Here is a 12,174-nt window from a genome sequence, read left to right as displayed (position 1 = left end):
ACATCAAGCCAGTGTCTACAAATCAACCCCCACGTGGCAAATGCAGCAACAACTTTTAAACAAAGACAGGCATGTTTCAACGGGTACATCAGGATGGCCCCGACTACCCCCACAGAGGAACAGAAAATGCAAGTCCTCCACTCAAGGGTGAGCTCAGAAATCTACACGGCTTATCGAAGACGCGGACGGTTTCGAGGACGCAATGACTTTGTTCAAAGAGCACTACGTCCGCACTGTGAATCAGGTATACGCTCGGCATCTTTTAGCTACCAGGCGGCAGATCCCAGGGGAATTACTGGACGATTTTTCCCGCGCATTGTTAGTGTTAGGTAGAAACTGTAACTGTCCACAAGTCTCAGCCAATGACTACACCGAACTCTTAATACGGGATGCTTTTGTTGCGGGCATGCTGACCTCTAAAATCCACCAGCGACTGCTGGAAAACGACACGCTAGGGCTTAGAGAGGCACGGAAACTTGCGCACTCCATAGATGTAGCCTGCCGCAACGCCCAGGCCTACGTTCCCGACCGCGCGGTACCCGCATGGACAGTGTGGACCCCACCCGCGGCCGATTACAAAGCACCCCTAAATTCCCCACAAGCTTGTGCAGTGTGCAGTGCGGCAGCCAGGAAACCCGGGGGGGGGGGGGGGGGCTATTTTTGCGGGCAAAACAAACACACCCAGCAACCTTATACTGAGCAATCCGATTGACCATGTTGGATATGCGGGGGAGAGGGTACGCATCTAGCTGCGTGTACCTGTTGATGGTCTGACTATAGTCTACCACCATCCTTTGCTTCTCCCCAGTCTTTACGACTACCCCCTGGGCTCTCCAGGGACTATTGCTGGCCTGGATTATGCCTTCCTTAAGCAACCGCTGGACTTCAGACCGAATAAATGTCCGGTCCTGGGTGCTGTACCGTCTGCTCCTAGTGGCGACGGGTTTGCAATCTGGGGTGAGGTTTGCAAACAAGGACGGCGGTTACACCTTGAGAGTTGCGAGGCCGCAGATAGTGAGTGGGGGTATTGGGCCGCCGAATTGGAATGTTAGGCTCTGAAGGTTACATTGGAAGTCTAATCCCAGTAATGTGGGTGCGCAGAGTTGGGGCAGGACGTCGAGCCTGTAGTTCTTAAACTCCCTCCCTTGCACTGTTAGGTTTGCGATGCAGAACCCTTTGATCTCCACTGAGTGGGATCCTGCAGCTAGGGAAATCTTTTGCGTGCTTGGATGGATGGTCAGAAAACAGCGTCTTACCGTGTCTGGGTGAATAAAACTTTCAGTGCCCCCGGAGTCGATCAGGCATGGCGTCTCGTATCCGTTGACCAGCACCGTTGTTGTCGTCGTCTGGAGCGTTCGAGGCCGCGATTGATCCAGTGTCACCGAAGCCAGTCGTGGTAGTAGTATCGCGGCGTCTTCTTCGGACCCCGTGGAGCCGTCGATGCTGGGGTCCTTTGTTGTCAACCAAGATGGTGGCGTCCATGAATCGCACGCGGCCGGGGGTGGACAAAATGGCCGCCCCCATGGGTCGCACGTGGTCGGGGGCGGACAAAATGGCCGCCCCATGAATCGCACGTGGCTGGGGTGTCACAAGATGGCGGCGCCCATCCTCCCCTCGTGGTGCCCGTGACCCAAAATGGCAGCGCCCGCGGGTCGCACATGGGGCGCTGGGGGGGTTGGGGGGTGTTTGGGATGTGCTGTCCTCGTTCTTCTCCGGGGATTGCGGCGACCCTCCGGGACGGCGGCCCAATACCCCCACTCACTATGTCGAAATAGAGTTAAGAGGGAAAACAGGAGGGCAAAAAGGGGACATGAAATTGCTTTGGCAAATAATGCAAGGGAGAATCCAAAGAGATTCTACAGATACATAAAGGGGAAAAGAGTAACTAGGGACAGAGTAGGGCCTCTTAAGGATCAACATGGACATCTATGTGCAGAGCCACAAGAGTTGGGTGAGATCCTGAATGAATATTTCTCATCGGTATTCACGGTGGAGAAAGGCATGGATGTTAGGAAACTAAGGGAAATAAATAGTGATGTCTTGAGAAGTGTGCATATTACAGAGGAGGAGATGCTGGAAGTCTTAAAGCGCATCAAGGTAGATAAATCCCCGGGACCTGATGAAATGTATCCCAGGATGTTGTGGGAGGCTAGGGAGGAAATTGCGGGTCCCCTAACCGAGATATTTGAATCATCGGCAGCCACAGGTGAGGTGCCTGAAGATTGGAGAGTGGCGAATGCTGTGCCCTTGTTTAAGAAGGGCAGCAGGGAAAAGCCTGGGAACTACAGACCGGTGAGCCTAACGTCTGTAGTAGGTAAGTTGCTAGAAGGTATTCTGAGAGACAGGATCTACAAGCATTTAGAGAGGCAAGGACTGATTCGGGGCAGTCAGCATGGCTTTGTGCGTGGAAAATCATGTCTCACAAATTTGATTGAGTTTTTTGAGGGGGTGACCAAGAAGGTAGATGAGGGCAGTGCAGTAGACGTTGTCTACATGGACTTTAGCAAAGCCTTTGACAAGGTACCGCATGGTAGGTTGTTGCAGAAGGTTAAAGCTCACGGGATCCAGGGTGAGGTTGCCAATTGGATTCAAAATTGGCTGGACGACAGAAGGCAAAGGGTGGTTGTAGAGGGTTGTTTTTCAAACTGGAGGCCTGTGACCAGTGGTGTGCCTCAGGGATCGGTGCTGGGTCCACTGTTATTTGTGATTTATATTAATGATTTGGATGAGAATTTAGGAGGCATGGTTAGTAAGTTTGCAGATAACACCAAGATTGGTGGCACAGTGGATAGTGAAGAAGGTTATCTAGGATTGCAACGGGATCTTGATCAATTAGGCCAGTGGGCCGACGAATGGCAGATGGAGTTTAATTTAGATAAATGTGAGGTGATGCATTTTGGCTGATCGAATCAGACCAGGACCTACTCAGTTAATGGTATGGCATTGGGGAGAGTTATAGAACAAAGAGATCTAGGAGTACAGGTTCATAGCTCCTTGAAGGTGGAGTCGCAGGTGGACAGGGTGGTGAAGAAGGCATTCGGCATGCTTGCTTTCATTGGTCAGAACATTGAATACAGGAGTTGGGACGTCTTGTTGAAGTTGTACAAGACATTGGTACAGCCACACTTGGAATACTGTGTGCAGTTCTGGTCACCCTATTATAGAAAGGATATTATTAAACTAGAAAGAGTGCAGAAAAGATTTACTAGGATGTTGCCGGGACTTGATGGTTTGAGTTTTAAGGAGAGGCTGGATAGACTGGGACTTTTTTCCCTGGAGCGTAGGAGGCTTAGGGGTGATCTTATAGAGGTCTATAAAATAATGAGGGGCATAGATAAGGTAGATAGTCAACATCTTTTCCCAAAGGTAGGGGAGTCTAAAACTAGAGGGCATAGGTTTAAGGTGAGAGGGGAGAGATTCAGAAGGGCCCAGAGGGGCAATTTCTTCACTCAGAGGGTAGTGAGTGTCTGGAATGGGCTGCCAGAGGTAGTAGTAGAGGCGGGTACAATTGTGTCTTTTAAAAAGCATTTAGATAGTTACATGAGTAAGATGGGTATAGAGGGTTATGGGCCAAGTGCGTGCAACTGGGACTAGCTTAATGGTAAAAACTGGGTGGCATGGACTGGTTGGGCCGAAGGGCCTGTTTCCATGCTGCAAACCTCTATGATTCTATGATTCTATGACTGGCACACTGCCGCGAAATGGCCCTTTTTGCCGCAGCTTTTACAAGTAGCTGCGTGGGCCGGGCAGCGCTGCCGGGGGTGTTTCACTTGTCCGCAAAAATTGCAGCGGGCCCCCTGGGATGGTCTGGCGCTTTAACCGCGCAAGCTTGTGGGGGGGGGGGATGCCTGGGAGTTGGTCGTGACGTGGGTCCACGGAGCCCAAGGGGCTGCCGCGCTGTCGGGGCCGTAGGCGTGGGCATTTTGGGAGGCCACATCAAGGGAGGATGCACGGGCCCGTGCCTCTGAAAGTCCTAGCGACTCTCTTTCTAAAAGCCTTTGACGAATTTGGGGAGAGTTCATACCTGCCACGAATGCATCATGAATTAGCAGGTCCGTGTGTTCGATCGCGTTCACCAGCGGGCAGTTTCAGCCTCGTCCCAAAATTAGCAGCGCGCCGTAGAATTCCTCGAGCGATTCTCCGGGAATTTGCCGTCTCGTCGCGTGTTGGTGGCGCGCGTAGACCTGGTTCACGGGCCGAATGTAGATGCCCTTCAGCAATGCGGGCGCCATCGGGAAATCCTCTGCGTCTTCTATTAGTGAGTAAATTTCCGGGCTTACCCTCGAATGCAGGACCTGCATTTTCTGCTCTTCCGTGAGCCGTCCGGGGGCCGTTCGGAGGTAGCCTTCAAAGTATGCTTGCCAGTGTTTGAATACGGCCGCCGAGTTCACTGCGTGGGGGCTGATCCGCAGGCACTCCGGGGCGATCCGGAGCCCCATAGTCTTTTAAGCTCGCTTAATAATTTGTGGCGCACAATGACTTACGCAAGACGAGAAGCGATGAATTCGATCTAGGCATTATTAAGCGAGACTTGTCCACAGCAGCTCAGCAACAGAATGAGGCTGCGGGGAGAAGCTCGAGCTCTTATACTCCGCCTTCAGGGCGGAGCCAGAAGTCGGCAGATCCAACCAGGACCCGGGACCTGTCAGCCAATAGCCTCTCGGGTTCATAGGTCCCACATTACCCCTAATACATACCACCACAGAGATCTCCCAGCCGTCCATGTGCGATTCATGGGGGCAGCCATCTTGAATGACATCTCAGGACCCCGACTCGGGTGGCAGTGTATCGCCCGACGAGATCTCTCAGCTTCTGCCACAACTTGCCTCAGTGACACTGGACCAGTCTCGGCCCCGAACGCTTTCAACTGCTACGACGTCGGTACTCATCAACGGGCACAAGACATCCTGCTTGATCGACTCTGGGAAGACGGAGAGCTTCATCCATCCCAATAAAGTAATGATGTGGAGATGCCGGCGTTGGACTGGGGTGAGCACAGTACGAAGTCTTACAACACCAGGTTAAAGTCCAACAGGTTTGTTTCGATATCACTAGCTTTCGGAGCGCTGCTCCTTCCTCAGGTGAATGCAGAGGACCTCTCCGAAAGCTAGTGACATCGAAACAAACCTGTTGGACTTTAACCCAATAAAGTAAGACACTGCTCCCTCGTTGTACACCCGATTAAACAAAAGATCTCTCTGGCCTCTGGGTCCCACTCTGTGGAGATCCGGGGGTACTGCATAGCCAACCTCACGGTCCAGGGCGTGGAGTTCAATAACTTCCGACTCTACGTCCTCCCCCATCTCTGCGCTGCCACACTCCTGGGACTGGATTTCCAGTGTACCCTGTAAAGTTTAACGTTCAAATTCAGCGGCCCCATACCCCCCCCTCACTGTCTGCGGCCTGGCGACCCTCAAGGTCGACCCGCCTTCCCTGTTTGCTAACCTTACCCCCGATTGCAAACCCGTCGCCACCAGGAGCAGATGGTACAGTGCACAGGATCGGACCTTCATTAGATCGGAAGTCGAACGGTTACTAAAGGAAGGCATTATCGAGGCCAGCAACAGCCCCTGGAGAGCTGAAGTGGTGGTTGTAAAGACCGGGGAGAAACATAGGATGGTCATAGACTACAGTCAGACCATCAACAGGTTTACGCAGCTCAATACGTGCCCTCTCCCCCACATATCTGAAATGGTCAAACAGATAGCGCAATACAAGGTTTTCTCCACAGTAGACCTTAAATCAGCCTACCACCAGCTCCCCATTAGCTCGGATGACCGCAAGTACACTACATTCGAAGCAGATGGACGGCTCTACCACTTTCTAAGGGTTCTCTTTGGTGTCACAAATGGGGTCTCAGTCTTCCAATGGGAGATGGACTGAATGGTTGACCGGTACGGTCTGCGGCCACGTTCCCGTACTTCGACAATGTCACCATCTGCGGCCATGACCAGCAGGACCACGACACCAACCTCCTCAAATTCCTCCATACCGCAAAAATCCTTAACTTAACCTATAACAAGGACAAATGTGTGTTTAGCACCGATCGCCTAGCCATCCTCGGCTACGTAGTGCATGATGGAGTCATAGGCCCAGATCCCGAACGCATGTGCCCCGCATGGAGTTTCCCCTCCCCCGCTGCCCCAAGGCCCTGAAATGTTGCCTGGGCTTCTTTTCTTATTACGCCCAGTGGGTCCCCAATTATGCGGACAAGGCCCGCCCACTAATCCAGTCCACGGTTCTTCCCCTATCGGCAGAGGCCCGCCAGGCTTTCGTTCGCATCAAAGCAGACATCGCCAGGGCGACGATGCACGCAATTAATGAGTCCCTCCCCTTCCAGGTCGAGAGTGACGCATCAGACGTAGCTCTAGTTGTCACCCTCAATCAGGTGGGCAGACCCGTGGCCTTCTTTCACGCACCCACCACGCCTCAGAAATCCGCCATTCCTCTGTCGAGAAGAAGGCCCAAGCCACCGTCGAAGCTGTGCGGCATTGGAAGCATTACCTGGCTGGCAGGAGATTCACTCTCCTCACTGACCAACGGTCGGTCGCCTTCATGTTTGACAATGCACAGCGGGACAAAATTAAGAATGATAAGATCTCACGATGGAGGATCAAGCTCTCCACCTATAATTACGAGATCTTGTATCGTCCCGGGAAGCTCAACAAGCCTCCTGATTCCCTGTCCCGAAGCACTTGTGCCAGTGTACAAGTAGACCGACTCCGAACCCTCCACGCCAACCTCTGCCACCCGGGGTCACCTGGTTCTTCCACTTTGTTAAAACCCGCAATCTGCCCTACTCCATCGAGGAGGTCAGGGCCGTAACCAGAAACTGCCAAATATGCGCGGAGTGCAAGCCGCACTTCTACAGGCCAGAGAAAGTGCACCTGGTGAAGGCTTCCCGCCCCTATGAACGCCTCAGTGTGGATTTCAAAGGGTCCCTTCCGTCCACCGACCGCAACACGTATTTCTTAAACGTGATTGATGAGTACTCCCGGTTCCCATTTGCCATCCCCTGTCCCGACATGACGGCTACCTCCACAGCATCTTTACCCTGTTTGGTTTTCCCGCCAACATCCATAGCGATAGGGGGTCCTCCTTCATGAGTGACGAGCTGCGTTAATTCCTGCTCAGCAAGGGCATTGCCTCCAGCAGGATGACAAGTTAGAACCCCCGTGGAAACGGGCATGTAGAGAGGGAGAACGGGATGGTCTGGAAGGCCGTCCTACTGGCCCTATGGTCCAAGAATTTCCCAGTGGCCCGATGGCAGGAGGTCCTCTCCGATGCACTTCACTCCATCTGATCACTAATGTGCACCACTACCAATGAAACACCTCATGAACGTCTCCTTGCCTTCCCTCGGGGACCTCGCTCCCAGCATGGCTGGCAGCCCCCGGACCCGTCCTGCTCTGCAAACACGTATGGGCCCACAAGTCGGACCCACTAGTTGAGAGGGTACATCTCCTCCATTTAACCCCCAGTACGCCTATGTGCCGCACCCCGACGGCCGACAAGACACGGTCTCCCTCCGGGATCTGGCCCCCGCTGGATCCCCCCCTCACCCCACCCCCCTCACCCCCCCCCCCCCCCCCCCCACCCCCCCCACCAGCCCCAACCATTTTTATCACTGGCGCACACCACCGCAGCCCCCTTCCCAGGAGGATCCATCCTCCCACTGGCCCCATCCGGATGCGATGAAGCTGAAGACGACACACTCCCACAGCCAGGGATGCCCGAGCCGACGCCAGCATCACCGCCGGGACTGTGATGATCGCAGAGGATAACCAAGGCCCCCAACCGGCTGATAGTTTCATTGTAAAATGAACTTGTAAATAATTGTCTGTAAATATGTGTATTGCATGTAAAGGCACCGAAGGGTACTGCTATAACCTCTACCACTGTAAAAGAAAGGCCACCACCCCCACCGGCCTCTTTTTTAAACAGGGGGTGAATGTGGTAGGCTATATTAGGGGTATCGCGGTACCTAGGTGGGATGTACCTTCTATTGTAGTATGAGTGGTGGAACCTGCCTGCTGGTTCCGCCCAGCAGGCGGAGCATAAGAGTCTGTGTTTCACCCACAGCATTCATTCTGTACTGGAGCTGCTGGGGTAACTACTTGTTCATTAAAGCCTTCAATTGGACTACAATCTCGCTTCGGTAGTGATTGATCGTGCATCAATACCAGAATTCACTGTATGACTTTGCGAATTGATCTTACTTTCTCAGTTGGTTTCTCCCTACTTTGTATTACACCTTTCACCATTCCCTTCCTGACAGAGAGTGATTCCACTGATGAACAATGGGGATGTATTCAGATGCTATCTTCACTCACTGAGGTCATCTTTGACATTGGGTGGTCATCCAACTCACTATGCCAGCTGCAAAGAATCTACCCTGTTATTTTTGGTCCAGGTCTTATTTGAATTTGGCAGGTGAACTGCTGATCCCAAACATGCATCCTGATGCTGCTGGTCACAATTCTACCTGAGGAATGTTAGCCTGCCATCTAAAAGGTTAGGAGGGGTTATTGGGTTACGGGGATAGGGTGGAAGTGAGGGCTTAAGTGGGTCGGTGCAGACTCGATGGGCTGAATGGCCTCCTTCTGCACTGTATGTTCTATGCTCTATGTTCTATGATTGAGGTTAACATGTTGTGGTGAGTGTTCGCATTCATGCACAATGTCACTTGAAATTGTAACCTTGGGCGGGATTTACCCCTACCCAGCGGGGCAGGGGTTCCCGGTGGGATGGAGTGGCGTGAACCACTCCGGTGTCGGGCCGCCCCAAAGGTACGGGATCCTTCGCACCTTCAGGGGCTAGGCCCGCCCCGGAGTGGTTGGCGCCCCGCCGTTCGGCAGGAAAAGGGCTTGGCGCCACGCCAACCGGCGCTGAAGACCCTCTGCCAGCGTGAGTCGGCCCATGGCGGGAGCGCCAGCGCGTGCTGGCGTCATCCCCGCGCATGCGCAGAGGGATTCGCTTCCGCACCGGGAATGGCAGAGGACCACAGCCTCTGGTGCGGAAGGATAGAGTCTCCCCACGGCACAGGCCGGCCTGCGGTTCGGTGGGCCCCGATCGCGGGCCAGGCCACCGTGGGGGCACCTCCCGGAGTCAGATCCCCCCGCGCCTCCCCAAGAACCCCAGAGCCCACCCGTGCCATCAGGTCCCGCCGGTAAGGGACCTACTCCAATTTATGCCGGCGGGACCGGCAACAGACGGACGGGACTTCGGCCCATCGCGGGCCGGAAATTTCAGGCAGCCCCGGTGCCCATTGAGTCGCGCCGGACCCCGGCATTCTCAGAGGTGGGCGGCGCGACTCACGCCGGACCGGTTTTTGGGGTGCGGGAGAAATAGGAGGATGGCAGGGTCGGGATTTACGCCGACCCCCGGCGATTCTCCCACCCGGCGGGGGTCGGAGAATCCAGCCCCATGTTCCTCCCAATATTTTTGGGATCCTGGTTTACATGGAGATCATGGTCTGCCAATTGTTTCAAGCAGGCATGCCAGATGCCCAGCAGGAAGCTTTTGACATAATTAAATCAGGCTTATTATTGGGTGTTGTTTTAGGCCTTTCCTGTTTCCATTATCAATGATTGTCCCAAGTCAAAATTGGTCCACTCTAAGAATAAAATGAACCATTCATACATTTTAATTGTTGGGTATTTGGGTAATTGTTGGGTATTACAATTAATATTTTATACTAGCAATATATTATTTAGCTCAGTTGGATGGACAGCAGGTTTGTAACTCCGAGCGAAGCCAATTGAGCGGGTTATTCATGAAGGCCCGCCTTCTCAACCTTGTCCCTTGCTTGAGATGTGGTGACCCTCAGGTTAAATCACCACCAGCCAGCTGTCCCCTCAAAGGGGAAAGCAGTCTCTGGTCATCTGGGACTATTTACTTTTATTTAAATGGAAACACTTGGTCTAATTTCATATCTTAATCTTGATTGCAATTCTGGTATTTCTGTTTATTGTTAAATTTTTACTGTGTAGTTTTGCAGGCATTATTCGTGTTTTCATTCATTCCTTTTTTATTTACAGGAAATAAATCACCAATCAGTAATAGTTATAAAATTATGATACTAGCAGGAGCAATAGGGCTGGGAATCATCTTATTAATCCTAATGTTTTGTTGCATTAGAAGATGCTATCAACGGAAAAGGGGAAATGGTAAGTAATAATATGGATGTGTAAAGCATCAAAGATATACAAAATGACCAAGAAAAACTGTCAAATATTGATTAACTTCTTCAAAAGGCTGCTACAGTCCCAAAAAAGCTGACAATTCAAAATTGGCCCTGAATATAGCACCACATCATGCAGGAAACAGATTAACATGGGTTGTAGTTAAGTTGTAAGCAGGCAAATGGTGTATATTCTGTCAGACTCTTGATGCAGGCATTTTAAATTGTGAAGAATCTTTAAGAAGTCAGACAGCAAGTGAGCCATCCAGCACACCCAGGCACTTCTCTTAAAAAAAATTGTGCAACTGATGCGACCATCAATTCACACGAGACGGAGAGTTGAAATGAACAGTGGTTTTAATCAACTAGAACTGTGCCTGCCTGCGACTGCTCTGCACTGAGAGCCGCCTGCAGGGCAGCAGATCTATATACCTCCCCCTGGGGGGACGGAGCCCACAAGGGCACCAACATGATACAGTACAGTGTAATGTGATACAATGGTCCATAGGTGGAGCCCACAAGGGCAACAACATAGTACAATGCAATACAGTGGTGAATGGTTGCCGTGATACATTCACCACAGCAACTAGTTCCTGGGGTTATAATGACTGCCACTCAACAATCTCCACCAACTTCCTGTTTGTCAGCTTTGATTAAATAGTCTCTGCTATCTTGACATTCAGGGCAGTGAACTACTCGCACATTGTCAGCGAATTGAATAACGTGGCTGCTTCGTCCGCTGACCGAAGCAATGTGCTGAGTTCATTTTGGATTTCGATCAGTTCAGCTGTTTTTTGAACATTTTATAAGTAATGAGAGAATTAAAGAAGCTAATTCTAAGCTGATTTACAGCTGGACATGCTCATCAGACCTCTGGAATTCTGTCCATGTTCAGGCCAAGGCTGTAACAAGCTCAGAAGTCGATTTGTCCGGGCAGAATTCAAACTGAACATCAGTCAGTGATCAGATTGTTGCTGAGTAAGTGCTGTTTAATAGCCCTGTCATTGACACTCACCATCACTTTCCTGCTGATTGATGGTAGGCTGATGGGGCAGTAATTGGCTGGGTAGGTTACTTCCTGTTTTTTGTAGACAGGACTTACCTGGGCAATTTTCCCCATTGTCAGGTGAACTCCTTTATTGCTACTGTACTGGAATAGCTTGAATAGGGACGTGGCTAGTTCTTGTGCATTAGTCTTCAGTATTACAGCTGGGATGTTGTCCAGGTTCATTGATTTTGCTGCATCTTCAGCCATTTACTGGTAACGCATGGAGTGGATCACATTGGCTGAAGACTGGAATCTATGATTTGGGGACATTAAGAGGAAGCCGAGATGGATCATCCACTTGTCACTTCTGGCTGAAGATGGTTGCAAATGTTTCAGCTTTATTTTTTTGTATTAATGTGCTGGTTCCGTCACCCTTGAGAATGGGGGTGTTTTTGGAGCCCCACCTGGTTAACTGTTTAATTTTCCACCACGATTCACAACTGGATTTTCATCTGATCCGTTGCTTGTGGGATTGTTTCACGCTGTCAATTGCATGTTACTTCCACCTTGTATCATGCATGCATTCCTGTTTTGTCGTGTCACAGGTTGGCACCTCATTTTTAGTTATGTCTGGTGCTACTCCTGACATGCTTCCTGCACTAATCATTCAACCAGGGTTGATCCCCCAGACTGATGGTAAATGGGAGAATGGGGGATATGCCGGGCCACAAGGTTACATATAATGGCAGAATAGAATTCTACTGCTGCTGCTGATGGCCCACAGCACCTCATGGATGCTCCAGTTTTGAGCTGATAGGTGTGTTCAGAATATTTGCCATTTTAGTGCCCCACAATATGATGGAGGGTATTCTCAATGTGAAGATGGAATTCTGTCCCCACAAGGACTGTGCTAATGGTCACTCCTACCAATACTGTCACAATCAGATGCATCGCGACAGGTAAATTGGTCAACAAGAAAAAGTAGGTCTTTTCCCCCGTGTTG

At 51.3% G+C, this 12,174-nt stretch overlaps 1 protein-coding gene across 2 annotated transcripts in view; it reads left to right on the top strand.

Annotated features, from left to right (window-relative positions):
* LOC140427923 (T-cell surface antigen CD2-like) overlaps nucleotides 1-12,174 on the top strand; it is a 43,575-nt gene that overhangs the window by 23,170 nt on the left and 8,231 nt on the right. For both annotated transcript variants that reach the window (XM_072513787.1, XM_072513786.1), the window contains exon 4: nucleotides 10,041-10,169. In XM_072513787.1, the coding sequence (XP_072369888.1) occupies nucleotides 10,041-10,169 (129 nt within the window). The remainder of the gene's footprint in view (nucleotides 1-10,040; nucleotides 10,170-12,174) is intronic.

Source organism: Scyliorhinus torazame, chromosome 8 (assembly GCF_047496885.1).
Source record: "Scyliorhinus torazame isolate Kashiwa2021f chromosome 8, sScyTor2.1, whole genome shotgun sequence".
NCBI lineage: Eukaryota > Metazoa > Chordata > Chondrichthyes > Carcharhiniformes > Scyliorhinidae > Scyliorhinus > Scyliorhinus torazame.
This window is presented reverse-complemented; position numbering and strand designations above follow the sequence as displayed.